Source organism: Sorex araneus, chromosome 2, assembly GCF_027595985.1.
Source record: "Sorex araneus isolate mSorAra2 chromosome 2, mSorAra2.pri, whole genome shotgun sequence".
NCBI classification, from domain to species: domain Eukaryota; kingdom Metazoa; phylum Chordata; class Mammalia; order Eulipotyphla; family Soricidae; genus Sorex; species Sorex araneus.
In genome coordinates, this window is record NC_073303.1 from 109179734 (window position 1) to 109195420 (window position 15687).

At 39.8% G+C, this 15687-nt stretch overlaps 1 protein-coding gene across 4 annotated transcripts in view; it reads left to right on the forward strand.

The window, feature by feature from the left end:
• SAMD12 (sterile alpha motif domain containing 12) overlaps positions 1-15687 on the forward strand; it is a 512583-nt gene that overhangs the window by 38603 nt on the left and 458293 nt on the right. For all 4 annotated transcript variants that reach the window (XR_008628500.1, XM_055126157.1, XM_055126158.1 and 1 more), the window contains exon 2: positions 9649-9827. Coding sequence is in view for 3 of the 4 variants with exons in the window: in XM_055126157.1 (XP_054982132.1) it covers positions 9649-9827 (179 nt within the window). In the remaining variant the exon portion in view is untranslated. The remainder of the gene's footprint in view (positions 1-9648; positions 9828-15687) is intronic.

The window sequence follows — 15687 nt, forward strand, 5'->3', positions numbered from 1 at the left end:
CTCCAGCCCCCAGACTGTGCTCTTGATACTTTTGTTTCATGTGAAATATTTTCATATTGAAATATCAGTTATCTGACACCAACAATATATTTGATGCAGTTTTTTAATGAGTTGTCAGGGAATTTTCCTGGGCACCAAAGTTCCCCTGAATTAGAGATTTGTCCTTCAATCTTCAGTGCCATCTTTATTAATTATAGTTTTGATGATCATTTCTTGATAATATCAATTTTTAATATACACATCTTCTATGCATTCTAAGTTCTAATGGTGTCACAAAACCTAGACCAAAATATTTTACAAGGATTTTAATTATGTTTTTTCTCTTTAAGGAAGAACAAAGTCATTATTTTTTGGTCGTTGTTAAAATGGATTAGTGTGTGTTTGAAATGGTTCATCTGAAAGTTATAGAAGACTTAATTCATGGTAGCTTAATAGGTGATTTGTTTGTCTGCTATGAAAAGGAGTATTGTGCACTATAGCTATATTGTAGGAAGTGGTCAGGAGGAAATCTTGGGGAATTTCAGAAGTTTCTGCTATAATGAGTTCAAGAAGCAGGTTTACCTCTAGAGGTAGTTCTAGTTTTCTGCTTAATTATTATCTAGAACATAATACAGGTATCTCTGTTATTAATCCTGTACCTGCAGACTATTAACTATGTCTATATTACATATGAGAGAACTATGAAGCAAGGAATTTATATCCTCCAGGAACTTTCACAAAAATTAAGACATAGTCTTGAAATTGTAAATCTAGCTCAGTTCTAATAGCCAATGATGGGAATTTGAATATATTAGTTTTTAAATTTCTTCATTTAGCAGCACTTACCAAGAACCAGAAATGTTCAACTGTTTAGTCTTTGCAGGCACATAGATGAATAATACAGTCTCTGTTCAGCAGTAGGCAGTGAGTAAACAGAAGTTTTAGGACAACTCTGTGGTTCTGTGACTTAACATATTTTTGGTTAATCCACAATTAGGTTGAAAAGAACTTTGATTTGCTGTCTTGAAAAGCAAAGATATGTGACTCCTAAGAGAATGGCAGTGAGTAGGATTGAATAAAAAACTTTTCTTCAAATCTCTGCTTCCCTTTAAACATAGGCTTAAGAAACTGCTGAGGGTCAGTCACTTAACTAAGGTATAACTTTGTAAAGCTTAGTAGTAAGTAGTCACTTCGGGAAGCAATTGTAATGTAGTAGCTGCAGATATTGATCAAAATGTGTTGTATACCAATGTCAAATTATAGTGCCATACACTTGAAACATACATAATGTTAGAAATCACTTTTATTTCAACTTTAAAAAGTAATTGGTTGCTTTGCAGGACTCAAAGTTAGACTTGGCAGGCATGCTAAGAAATATTGGAATACACATACACAGAGAGAATATATCTCCTAATAAGAAAGATGAATTGTCAACATTGGAGGAAGAATGTTGACAATTATTCTGTGTGCAAAATCCATTCACTGTTCTCTTCTTTCCTCTATAAAACTCCAGTTTATCCATGCCAGCAAGGGATGAGATAAGCATGTTGTATAAAAAGATTAATTCTGGAGAAGGAGAGAAGTCCAAGGCATCTCAGGAGTACTTTCTCCAGGATGATGCTGAGGTGCCCTTGTCTCTACAACTCTAGGGAAGATTTGCACAGTCTCTGTTCGAAGCATCCTTAGCAAAAAGGAATGTTCCATTCCCATGGCTGGGGACCAAAGGTAGAGATTCACTTGTGCAAGGCACTGAGCCACACCCCAGCCCCTGCTTATCTGTAGCTCTGTCTCTTGATTCAGCACAGGGAGAGTGATCTGGGAACTGAGCACACTGGGGAGCTCCAGAGTTCAGATCCATTTGTTCTTGCAAATGAACGCAGCAGTGCCGGTTTATTCCTCAGCATTTCCCAATTCATCTTGGGGCATTATGAGTCTTGGCACTTTGGGGCATTCTTACTGTGACCCAAGTCATATCAGAGTGACAGCCCACAGAAGTCGGGTTCAGGAGGGTCCAGACTCACTTCCAGCAATCCAAATCCCTCTTCTGCGGGTCAGGTTGGGGCCATTTGGGAGAGCATGCTGATTTCGGGAAAATATGACAGTGACTCTGTTGACTATCTTTACCCATTAGAAAGCAAATACATACTAGAGCCGAAAATCCTAGTATTATACTGACAAACTTTCAAATCATTGAATATGGTAAAACATTTGGGGCACATCTCTTACACTTACAGTGGGGGACGGAAGAGAGCTCTCAACTGGGATTTAGTTTCTCTTCAGGTTTTACTGTATTGTGCTAAAATATCAATACCATTGTCACTATTTTTGAGTTTACATTTCTATGACATCATGGATATTCACAATGTTGTATAATCATTCCCATCCATCTCCAGAACTGTTCATCATCCCAAACTGAAATCACCCCACCTCTGGCAACCACTGCTTTACTTTATTTCCGTGAGTTTGAATACACAGACCCATTTTGCAATGAAGCATTTCCATGTTAAATTGGGAAAGCCCAGTATTTATGAGCTATGTTTTGGTTTTCAGCTTTTCTTTGGAAGAGTGCAACATCATTAATAAGTGGAATCACAGTATTTGCCTTTCTCTGATGACAGCGACTGCACTCAGGTTTATTTTCCTTCACATGTCTTCAAGGTTCACCACTGATCTTACCAGAATTTCCTTCCTTTTGAAGACTGAATATTATTACATTATATAGATGGTGCTGCTTTTTGTTTAGCCTTTCAGCCATTGATGTACATGAGGTTTATTTTCACATTTTAGACATTGCAAATAGTGCTGCTATGAAAACACCAAATTCTCTTGAGTCCCTGCTCTCCTTTCTTGGATTGAGTTGCTGTATCAAGTGGTCATTCTGCATTCTGTTTTGGTGGAACTGCTATGTATTTTATTTTTCCCCAGGGCAGTTCCACCATTATACATTACCCATCCCTCTCCCAGCTATGCACAAGTTTCTCTTTTAATAAGAATGGCACTTGAGGGGCTGGAGCCATAGCACAGAGGGTAGGGCATTTGCCTTGCATGCGGCCGACCCAGGTTCGATTCCCTGAGCACGGCCAGGAGTAATTCCTGAGTGCAAGGCCAGGAGTAACCCTGTGCATCACTAGGTATGACCCAAAAAGCAAAAAAAAAAAAAAAAAATGGCACTTGAGCATCTTCAGTGAAAAGTTCTCTGTGAAATGTCTTAAGGAGTGAATATTCGCTAATACTGCCTTTGTTGCTCAATACCCCTATCGCAAACCACAACACCCAAAAGGAGAGAGAACAAAATGGAATGCCCTGCCACAGAGGCGGGGGGGGGGGGGACGGGAGTGGAGGATGGGAGGGAGGGAGAGATACTGGGTTCATTGGTGGTGGAGAATGGACACTGGTGGAGGGATGCATTCTTGAACATTGTATGAGGGAAACACAAGGACGAAGATGGGTAAATTTCTACCTGTACCCTCATGGTGACTCACTTGTTAAAAAATAAATTAAGAAAAAATATATGCCAAACTTAAAAAAAAAAGGAGGCAGTATCATGGGCAGCCGGTTGAGTCCAACATGAGAGATTCAGAAGGCACAGGATGCTTGGGAACATCAGGAAAATGTGATAAGAGCTGACCTGTGAGCTGTTGAGCCTCTTAAATTGAGTAAATAACTTTACTGAACACAGAAAAAGGTAGTGATGAGGAAAGAAAATAGAAAACAAATGGGGGCGGGGGATTTTACTTGATCAGCAAAGAAATCGAGGTCACAACTTCTAAGAAGCCATCAGGCAGTCACTTGATTTGTAAATATTAGGAGCCTGTAAGAAATTTTGGGGAAAACAAAAGAAAGCTCAAGCACAAAAACCTAAATCAACCACTGGGTTTGTATGCAAGCGGGGAACATCGATGGAGGATTAAATATTTGTGTGAAGGCAGCTGCATGAGTTGGAAGGCAAAAAAAGTCACTTTCTGTCTCATGTTTATAGATACCTTCCATTGTACACTTTGCACTCTAGGTATTTACTAACAGAAACGTTTTTTTTTTCTTGCTAAAAATTGGTGTAAGGAATGATGCTACAAGGGAGGAGATTGCTGATTTTTTCAGCAGCTGAAACATGTTTCTTAAATGCCTTCCGTGTGGGGTTGGGCATGAAGATCCTGGAGGATTGGACTTTTGCTCCCCTAGTGCTTGCAGAAAAACAGACTGGTTGGGAGGACATCCTCAGTGCAGCGAGGAGACGAAGCACTGTGCTGTCTGTGTGGAGGAACAGAGCCAAGGGCTTCCCATTGTGGTATTCCAGAAAGCTTTCCACAGACGTGGTCTGAGCCAACATGTGGTGCTGGTGATAGGAATTTGCCTTCCCAAGAAGGTAGGGGTGGGTGAAGTAAAACCTCTCTTAGGAGAGCAAAGGCAGTATAGGAGTCTGATTGGGTGGGGAAGAGATGTGAGAAGAATAGTAGTAGATGAGTAAGTTGTTTCATTAAAATATTGATGAGAAGTATCACAGTGGATGTTGAATGAAACGTTATTTGAGTCCCTGTGTTACATATCCATCGTTTTGTTTAGTCACCCAGTTCTGGAGTCTGAGAGAGAGAGTTCCAGACTTACAGCACTTGCCTCGCATGCCTCTGACCTGCGTTTGATCCCTGGCACCCTCTATGGTCTCCTAAGCCCCACCAGGAGAGATTCCAGGAAGAGACAGACTAGGAACAATATATAATTAATGCCAGAAGGTCTTGGGCTTTTACATGGAGAGATGCAATGATTTGTTTTACATTAAAGCCATAAGTGTCAGTGTTATTTCAACCATATTACCTATTTTTTTTAAAGCTTCACATAATGGTCACAACCCACTTTTTTGGTAAAACACCAACAAGAATACCCACATTAAAGAATTTATCAAAGACATTAAGTGAGGATTTAACTTCTGTAATCTGCCCATCCATTCAGTGGGATTCATAGGCCATGAATTTCAGGACAGGAAACAGTGAAAGGGATTATGCTGCATAGGAAAATCAGAACTCTATGATTTTTCTTTTTCTCACTAATGTCTAAATCTATTCCATGAAAATCTCCCTCTCCCTATATATGAAAACTTTTTCTCACTAATCAAAATTTAGTATGTGTAATTGAATAGGCTATTCTTTGGAGATGGGGACGGTGTTTAAGGTGAGCGGTAATTAGCATCATGCTCTCACAGGTTTTACTCTCTGCTTCTGTCTGGATTGGACATTGTGGCTGTTTTTTTATCAGTCTTCCTGCTACTGTTCTGGTCAGTAGCAATAATGCAGCTTTTGAACTAGTAATTTTGGCAACACCACCAGGGTTTTAGTTCTGAATAGGGTGGTTGGTTTACCTTAGGTCAAAGAGGAAAACGAAACATTTGGAAGAGAATTGAGGTCAGCCAAACTCTCTTTAATAGAACTAGAAGCTTTGTAAGCCCAGGTGTCATGAGATTTTGAATAAAGGTTAGGTTATGTTTCCTATTAAATACCAGTTCTTGTGTTCTTTAGGAAACATGCCACTTGAGGGGCCTGGGGAATAAGACGTGGAGGGGGACCCACATCTATGGTGGAGGGCAGCATTCAACAGGGAGGAGGAAGTGGTGCTAAAAGCTGGTAAAATGTTATGTATTAAATCCTATCAGTAACAGTACTATAAACTATAGTGGAAAAACATATTTTAAAAAAAGAGCTCTCATAGCAGACTGGTGAGGGGAGGCAAACCAGGTTGGGGGTGGGGCATTGGTGGAGGGAAGTGGATACTGGTGAAGTATCAGTGTTGAAACAGTGTATGCCTGAAACCCAATCATGAATAACTTTGTAATTTCACAGTGACTAATTAAATTTTTTTTTACTGAATCACTTTGAAACAGTTACAAAACTTTCACATGTGAGTTTCAGTCATACAATGATCGAACACCTATCCCTCCACCACTGCACATTTTCCACCACCAGTGTCCCCAGTATCGCGCGCCCCCCCCCCCATCTCACCCCTCTCCCTGCCTCTGTGGCAGACAATTTTCCCCCCATACTCTCTACTTTGGGACATTATGGTTTGCAATATAGATACTGAGAGGCTATCACCTTTGGCACAGTGACTAATTTAAAAAAAAAAAACTAAAGGGTTGAGGTTATGGATAGTAGAGAGATAAAAAAAAAAATCGTTTCTTTTTGGCACTATGGTATGTCAGCCAGCTATTGACTTATAATTGCGGTTCTTTCTGAAAATGATTTTTTTTATCTCTTTAATGCTGTTTAATTTTTTAAACTTGAAATCATGTTCATCCTAAATAATATGTGATTTCTGTGACCTTCAGCAGGTACGGTATGACATTTTGGTGACTAAAACCTTTCTGTCTCATCTAGGAAATGGTTATAATAATCTTCATTTTTTCTGATTTAATGCAAACTCTAAGAACATGAGCTAATGTTGAATCTTCACTATGCATTATGAAGAAGGTGTCTCTTCATTTTAGAAAGCATAGTAGATGGAAAATTCTGATAAGTCCCATGGAAAATGGTATAAATACGGCCACATGAAAATCAATCTTTGTCCAAAATCAAAATTCAGTTCAAGTTCATTGGTTTAATACTTAGAGAATGTTTTATCCAGGTAGTCATATTAAATAGACTAGTGACAAAAGGTGGGGATAGGGCAGTTGATGAGGAAAGACATATCTCAAATCCTGTCATATTGATAGTTCAATTAAAGAATGAAAGGAAACCTTTCAGGCAACGGAAGGTAATGTGCAAATACCAGATGTGAAAGAAATAGGAGTGTTCAAGGAAGTGAAAAGGTGATATGTGGTCTGGGTGCAGTGAACAAGAAATAATGTGGTGGGAAATGAAGCTAAAAAGGCGCAAAGGCAACATTGAGCATGTTAAAGATGTTTGAAGATCTATGTGTAAAATGAAGCCTTTAGAAAGTTTAGAGCAGAACCACATCCTGAAGGGACATATACAGGGTTTTAGGTGGAAGTTTGGAATGTAAAATGAGGCCAGAGAGTGGTGCAGATGAAAGGTGTGGGGAGATTGGACCAAGGTGATGGCATTGGGGGACCATGATGTGTAAGGATTCAAGCAGCATTGGGGGTATAGTGCTCATAGTATCTGGTGATGGATGGAAGGGAAAGAAGATTCGTTGAGAGTGTGCCAAAGAAAACTAAATTCTGTTGAGTCAAAGGAGAAGAAAAGAAAAAGTGAAAAATCAGGACAGAGCAATAGTATAGCAGGTAGGGTATCTGCCTTGCATTCGGCTGATGTGGATTCGATTCCCTCATCCCATATAGTCAGTCCCACCAGGAGTAATTCCTGAGTGCAGAGCCAGGAGTAAACCCTGAACATCACCAGGTGTGACACCCCTCCACCCCCCCAAAAAGAAAGAAAAATATGGGCTTAGTTTTTGTGTTTTCTATGTTTGGGGCCACACTCAAGGGTTTTTGAGGTTTACTTCTGGCAGACTCTGGGGACCATTTGGGATGCCACAGATTAAACCAAGTCAGCCACACGTAGGCAAGTGCCTTACCTGCAGGCAAGTGCCTTTCCAGCTCCTGGTCTTAGTTTTGAACATGGGTATCTTTAATGTGTCTGTGATACACTGAAATAGGGCTGTTTTTAAAGCCTGAAGCTTATCTGAATTCTGTCTAGGCTGGTTTAAAATTTGAGTTACTGTTAGTGTAGATTCAGTTGAAAACCTGGGAATGGATGGCACCTTTCAAGGAGGGAGGAGAGAATGGAGAGTGTACTTCACGTTTCTGGGAACCCCCACTCTTGGCAGGTGGCATGAAATATTCTTTCAAAAGCCTGTTAAGGGGAGGACTACCTAAAATAAAGGGGGTGCTGGACAGAGGGAGGAATTTTAGAATGGTAGTCATTTCCTGCAGAGAAGAATGCCTAGAGTGGAAGAAGTAGAAGATGTTGGGTAGAGGGCAACTGTCAATAATAGAGACTTAAGAGCAATAAAAGGGGCTTGATTTTCTTAAACCCTGAGTACAAAGGGGAGAGGATACAGATTTCAACTCAAGTTGGAGGATTGTGTCACAAGGAGCTGAGAATTAACAACTAGTGTAATTAAAGTCCAAATATACCCAGTGTCCTACATGTATACCCACATAGTTATGCACCCCAGATTTTGATTGGTTTCTGTAACATTCACTTTTTCTTCCAAACACTTGGAAGCATGGGTGGGAGAGACTCAATAAGTATATGTTTAATGAATAAATTGTCCCAGAAAATGGGCATGATATTTTATTGGTGTTTCCAGGTTAGTACTGGAGTGATAGCAGAGCAAGTAGGGTGTTTGCCTTGCCTGCGGCCAACCTGGGTTCGATTCCTCCATCCCTTTCAAAGAGCCCGGCAAGCTACCAAGAGTATCCCACCTGCACAGCAGAGCCTGGCAACTTACCTGTGGCATATTTGATATGCCAAAAGCAGTAACAATATAGTCTCACAATGGAGACATTACTGGTGCCTGTTCCAGCAAATCGATGAGCAACGAGACGGGATGACAGTGCTATAGTGCTATCCAGGTTAGAGGATGTGGGGAGGTAAGACATAAAACTCAGAGGTACAAGCTTGCAATGATTCAACTTCTGGCAGAAATTTCTCTGGATTTATTTACTAAAATACTAAAATAACAAAAATCCAAAACCTCGTGGACGCTATTATAGCCACACGACCTTAATTCTCAGCAATAGAAAACAAATTATCAAATGCTTCCTTTCCAGCAGGTCTGACTTTGGGGAGGGGAAAGTCCAAACAATAATAGTGAGTTTTTTGTTGAAATATTGAATGTAATCAAAGTAAAGAGAAAGTGAAGTGAAGTTTATCAGCTACACAGCGGGGTGGGGGATGGGGGGAGGTATACTGTGATTCTTGTAGTGGAATATGTGCACTGGTGAAGGGATGGGTGTTTGAGCATTGTGTAACTGAGACTTAAGCCTGAAAGCTTTGTAACTTTCCACATGATGATTCCATAAAAAATAAAAAAAAATTAAAAATTTTAAAAAATTAAAAAAATAAATAAGTCACTTACATACCAAAAAAAAAAAAGAGAGAGAGAGATAAAACTAAGAGGGCGCTAGGTCTGAGTGATGCTCTTACTTCTATTCTAGATAGTAATAACAATTATATATGTACTTCATTTGCCTGCCTCTTCTATTGGATTGTGAGTGCCTTATCATACAATCTGGACCCATGTTTCCAGGTTCTAGCCCAGGAAGACACAGAATAATTTGTTGACTGAGTTTTTTCATTGAGTGAATGCAAGAAGATGAATTTAAGTGGATGATTGAATGACGACAATTCAAGGTGGGAGTGCCAGGGGTAGGGGGAGGAATTAAGCACATTTTCAGAGAAAAACTAAACATTCTTTGTGAGAGGTGATAATAAATTTGCCTGATTTGATATTCTCATTCATAGTGTAAGGATTAATAATACTTATTTCTCAAAGTCATATGACTTGGAATTGATGCTTTCTGGCTTTCTGACTTTCAAGTTCAGCATTTCTTATACTTACCCTTCACCAAATTACTTCCCATCATTGACTCTAGCTCGTTCAATTTATACACGCCTTGTTTCTTCCCATGTAGGCCAGATGAAATATTATCTGTCATGGACACCATTTTTATATTATGTGTCTTCTAAGTTATATATTTTTGCTTCTCGTTTTTAGCGCTCCACTGTGGTTTGAATCCACAGGGCATTGATCACTCTCCCCGTGCTGAAGGTATTAAACTGCAAATTGAAGGTGAAGGTGTTGAATCTCAATCCATTAAAAACAAAAACTTCCAGAAGGTGCTTGACCAAAAAGGAACCCCCAAGCGACTGCAGACAGAAGCTGAGACCTCGAAGGTAGGTGGTAATACAATGAATTAGGGCAATTCTGATGTTGTGGCATTGATTATTTTGTAGTCCAGTTACAAGAAAGTGATGCTTTCACTAATGACTGCTCTATCCTTAGTTAAAAGAACACCACTTAATGATGATAGGTAATAAATGTTGATTGCATCCCTGTGGAGTGGAATTTAAACTGAGTTTCAGAAATTGACACTCCAAGTGATATCATATAGACTCCTGAGAAAAACATCTTGGAATTAAAGCTGAAAATTGGATTTCCAGGCTGAGAGGTACAGTTTTATGAGGTTGGGTAAGACATGTGATTTTTCTGAGCCCCAGATTCTTGTTCCATACAATGGGTATCATAAAAACCACCCACCCTAGCGGATTGAGAAAATGAGTAATACCATGCTTGTGAAGGTGGTAGAGTACATGCTTTGCATGTGTGAAGATCTGGCTTTGATTTTCAGTATCCCCTTCAGACACACCTCAACAACAAAAAAACAAAGACTTGCTGCTTAAGTATGAGGCTCTTACCGATAAATACAATTAATAACTGACACTGCTAAATATAAACCTATACCTCAGAAACTATGTGAAGGACTCTTACTGTACTGACTTATTTTATCCCTAAAACAATTTTTGAGGTAGATCAGAGTAAACAGAACTCGAATGAATATCTGCTTATTTTTCCCTACAGAGTTCCTAATTCTCTTTAGTACAAAAGGCACATTGGTGAAGTAGGACTAAAGGGTAAGGGATTCCTCTTAATAATCACAGCCTCTTTGAAAGCTGTCCCCTATGAAGTTAACTTGATGTGAAGTTTGATATGCAGTCAGTGAAGATGTTTGTGTTGATGGCATGAATTTGAAGTTGTTCATATTAGTGTTTGCCTTGTGGAAGTTGAGAGAACTGGCATTTGGTACATTGTATTTGGTTTTTCCCAAGTGCATTCCCTGTGGGGATATTTTTTTAAAAAATGTTTACTTAGGGGCTGGAGCCATAGCACAGCAGTTAGGGTGTTTGCCTTGCATGTGGCTGACCAGGGTTCGATTCCCAGCATCCCATATGGTCCCCTGAGCACCACCAAGAGTAATTTCTGAGTTCAAGAGCCAGAAGTAACCCTTGTGCGTCACCGGTGTGACCCAAAAAGCAAAAAAAAAAAGTTTATTTAGTTGAATGAATATATGCATGCCTTGGGAAGCACAGTTTGCAATCTTTCAAGGAAAGTTCTTAAATTGGAAGGTCACTTTGTTGTCACACACACACAAAAAATCACTGACCTCTCCATCCTCCCATTGCTTTCCAAAATATAAAGCAATTATTTTTGGCTTTATATACAACTGTAAATAACTGACAGGATTGTAGTCTTCTTTATTTGTAATTGAAAATGATGACATTGTGCATTCTATATATACATAGTAGGGAAAATACTGCAGAATTTAATTTTTGTTTTTGAGCCACACCTGACAATTCTCAGGAGTTACTCCTGGCTCTACACTCAGAAATCACTCCTGGAAGTGCTCGGGAGACCATACAAGGTGCCAGGGATGGAACCCAGGCTGAAGCATGCAAAGCAAGCACCTTACGTGCTGTACTATCTCTCTGACCTCAGTGTTTCAGGCATTTTAACTAAAAATTGCATCTCAGAGGCTTCTTGTTGGTCTTTGAAGTGTGCTTTTAGTGAAATCAGAAATAATTGAACCCTCTCTTCAGAGCAAAACCTTTCCAATTTGTGATGCCACATAGCGTCTTGAAGAAGTGGAGAAAAATGTCTTAAGGATCATTTTGAAGTAGGAAGAAACTCTGGATAAGATATTTTCAAAAGAATGCTTAAAATGAGAAGAAAATAACAATAATTTTTGATAGTTATCTGATTTTTAACTCACTTTGAATGAAATTTTTCAGATTATCTGATTTGCAAAACTGACACTTTAAAAAAGTTTCAAATGTGACTTGATCATCTGTGTCAGTTGAAATATGTGCTATTGCAATCAGTCCTGATTTCTTTTTTTAAATCAGTAGCACTAGCCATTGCCTCTATGCAACTTTATTTGTCTTTGCTGGAAACTGAGCTCAAGGAGAATGTACAAATCTGTAAGTAATATTTTTTTCAGAAATAGACCATATAGTAGAGATAAGATCCATTGAGCTTATCTAGTTCATCTACAGTGAAATCTCCAAAACAAACATAGTAAAAAGTAGCACACGCTGAGTCTTTTCATGTTGCATTACAATTATTTTTTTAGGGAAGGGTAACAGCTTTAATAAAACTGGGAGAAAGTACTCACTTATTCAGGGAGGACTTGATCCCAGGGTGGTTGCTGGGGCCTGAGAGGAACAGCGGAAAGTCACGTAGTGTGATTACTGCAGACCCATAGTGTTGCATATCGTGAAGTTTATGTGCCACTGACAGTGCTAATGTATTTGTGCAGCTCTAGACACAATGAAATGTTAACTTTATTTTATTTAGAGAGTCAGTGGAATTGTGAGTCACCTTTTTACCTGGGTTAAAAAATTGAATCTCCATTAGCTTGACCTACTTTAAACTTAAAAAAAAAAAAGCAATCCTCTTTACTAGAAATGCATGAACTTTAAACCATTTTGTGATACTCATGGGTACAGTTTTCTGGAGGACAGTTTGATAGTAGTTATCAAGTTTTCTTACTACATTTTGGTTTGGGGAACCATCTGCCAGTACTCAGGGGAGCACAGGGACACATCTGGCAGTGCTCAGGGGAGTATGCCGTGCCACCGGCTCTTGCATGAATGACATGTGCTTCAGTCTGCTGAGTGAGATCTCTGGTCCAGTTATCAAATTTTAAATGTGTAAAGCTTTGGAGCCAAACGTTTCCCTTCTAGAAACTTGACCTATGAAAATAATCATTCCAGTGTGCAAAGAGAGCTGCAGAACTATGATCACCTTCACTGTACCACTGTATCACTGATGTCCTATTGCTCATCGATTTGCTCAAGTGGGCACCAGTAATGTCTCCATTGTAAGACTTGTTATTACTGTTTTTGGCATATCAAGTACACCAAGGGTAGCTTGCCAGGCTCTGCTGTGCGGGCGGGATACTCTTGGTAGCTTTCTGGGCTCTCCGAGAGGGACGGAGGAATCAAACCCGGGTCGGCCGCGTGCAAGGCAAATGCCCTACCTGCTGTGATATTGCTCCAGCTCATGATCACCTTAGCAATTTTTTATTGAGATGTTGGAAATGGCCAAATTTTTTCATTTGTAGGACTCTGGTTAAAGAAAGTGTATACCTTCATGCAATGGAATAGAAACAATCAAATTATCTTTATTAAGTGTGTGTGAGAGAAAACTAGCCAATTCACTCTTTTGTTTGTTTGTTTTAGTTTGGTGTGGGGAGGGGTGCGTACCTGGCAGAGCTCAGGGCTTACTCCAGACTCTGCACTCAGGAATCACTGGGGGGGCAGGGAGGAGGTTACATGTGGTGCCAAAGCACCTAACCTGGGTTAGCTGCATGCATGGCAAGTGCCCTACCCACTGTACTCTGTCCAGCTCCTACTCCTCTCACTTGAGAGAAATTTCATTTGACAAAGGAGTGAGTTATCTTGGGAACTGTTTGCTACAGGTGCCTTGAGGCATAGAGGCCATTTATGAGGTGTTTATGTGTTTGTCTCTTTCTGAATAATTTTGGGAAGTAGAAGCTGTTACACTGTGCTTCAACTTGACATTCTAGCTCTCTGCTGCTGATTGATTATACAAACCAAGGCCCTTCCATATGTGCTCTTCAAGTTTTAGGCTTCACAAAGGGAACCTGGTTCCAGCTCTTTTCATGCCTGTGTGCTCTGCCTCTTTGGGTCTGAAGCTGTTGGGTTTGGAAAGCAATCCGTCACACTCAGATCTCCAGCAAGTGTCACAGGGAGTTTCATACCTCCTCATGGCCATGGTTTTCTGACATCTAGAGATTTCTGTTCCCTCATAGCAAGCTTGGCCTGTTATAAAATATTTTTAATTGTAAATATATTTTGCAATACCTTTTAAGTTTCTGGAGCCTGACGTGGAATTGTCACATGATCTTAATCTAACATCTGGACACTGAAATTTAGATTGCATTTCTAATGAATATACAAAATCACAGTTGAGATACTGCCTCACATTAATGAAAATGACTTATGTCAGAGAGACCAGAAACCACAAACTACAGCCGGAGGGGGAAGAGGAGAAAAAGGAAAACTCGCTCACTGTTGGTGGAAATGTAAATTGATGTAGTCTCTATGTCTCTATGGAAAATAGTATGGCAATTTGATGAAAAATTAGAGTGGATCTACCTTGTGAGCCAGTAATTCACTACATTATTTTGAAAAATTATCAATGCAATGAATATAGGTGCACCCTATTTACAATTGCTAAGGTTGGGAGAAACAATGCAAGTGCTCAATGACTGATGAGTAGATAAAGTAAATGTGATATGTATTTATGTATATATATGTATATATATACACAATGGGATATTACTTAGCCTTTAGAAAAAATAAAACTCTGCCTTTGGCTATGACACAAATGGAACTGCAGGGGGTCATACTAAATGAAAGAAGGCAGAAGGACAAATATTGGATGATTTCACCAATAGGTGGTATATAAAGAATCAAAAGTAAGGGAACAATGTCTAATAGGAAATAACCCTTAGATTCAGACCACAGGATTGTGGTTAACAAAAGGAGGGATGAAGGAGAGAGGGCTAAAGGAATCCAATGAGCAGTGATGCAATCATGCCAGGATGTTGGTACTTTGGTGGGTGTAGCATAGTAGCACTGTATCCCTAAAGCATGTTCACATTCACACTCTTGTGATTTACATGAATGTGACCTCATTAAAATGAAAAGAATTTAAAATATAGGAAGTATGTTTCTGTTATATTGATAGAAATATATAAGTAGTATATAAATACTATATCAGTAGAACATATTTTATAAGTCTGTATTATATTATCCCCAATGGACAAAAACAATCATTATTTTGCTTTTCTTAGGAAATGGTTTTGGGGGGATCCTGCCTTGATTCCTCAAACTAGAATCCTAATTCTAGAAGGAGGTTATTTTGTGTTGCCTCCATCTCTGATTGGCCAAAGAAAAACCAGTAGAGAACCAAATCTACTCTTTAGGCTTCTTACGAGGCATCATTTAATCACGTATAATCGAAATGGATCCAGTTGCAATGAGGCTCAGCCAAGGATAATTGTGAGGGTAAGCCCTAAATGCCTGTGTGCACGGGGGTATCCAGGAAGGATGCATGCACATTCTTTCACAAAGAATGAATGTCAGCAGTTACAAGTTAAAGATGCAGAAATCACAATCACGTGGTTCTCGCTTTCTTCCCCTACTTCCCTCGAAGCCAGTAGGTTTGGGATTTTCAGTCTTATTGAGAGACCCAGAAGTGACACATGCAGCTTCTTTTGCTCTTCTTGTACCCACACAAAAGCATATACAGCTGCCACTGGTGAGAGCCACGGTGAGGATGAAGCTCCTTGCCCAGGAAGACATGGCCTACTTTCTACTATTTTGATTTGCCGGTTTAGTAGTATGAACCCATAGGCATCACAGGGCTCCTGCGGACCAGGTGTAACTGCAGAATATCTCGGCACATGGTCCTTCCTAGAGAAGCCTAAGCTGGTGGCTAACGAATTCTTCTTCCCACAAAGCCCATGGATGGGCCTTCGAGAGAGCACCCTTGCAGATGTAGAACTTGATCTATCCTGTGAAACCTGGGTAATATTTAAAGATGCAGCCGTCAGGCTCGGAGGCAGCCCAGCAATGAATTTAAGCACCTGGCGTCAAGGTATGGCAGCAGACATGCTCAGGGGTTCTCTGCAGCTGTCTCTCCGTTTTTATGTTATGGAAACAGATT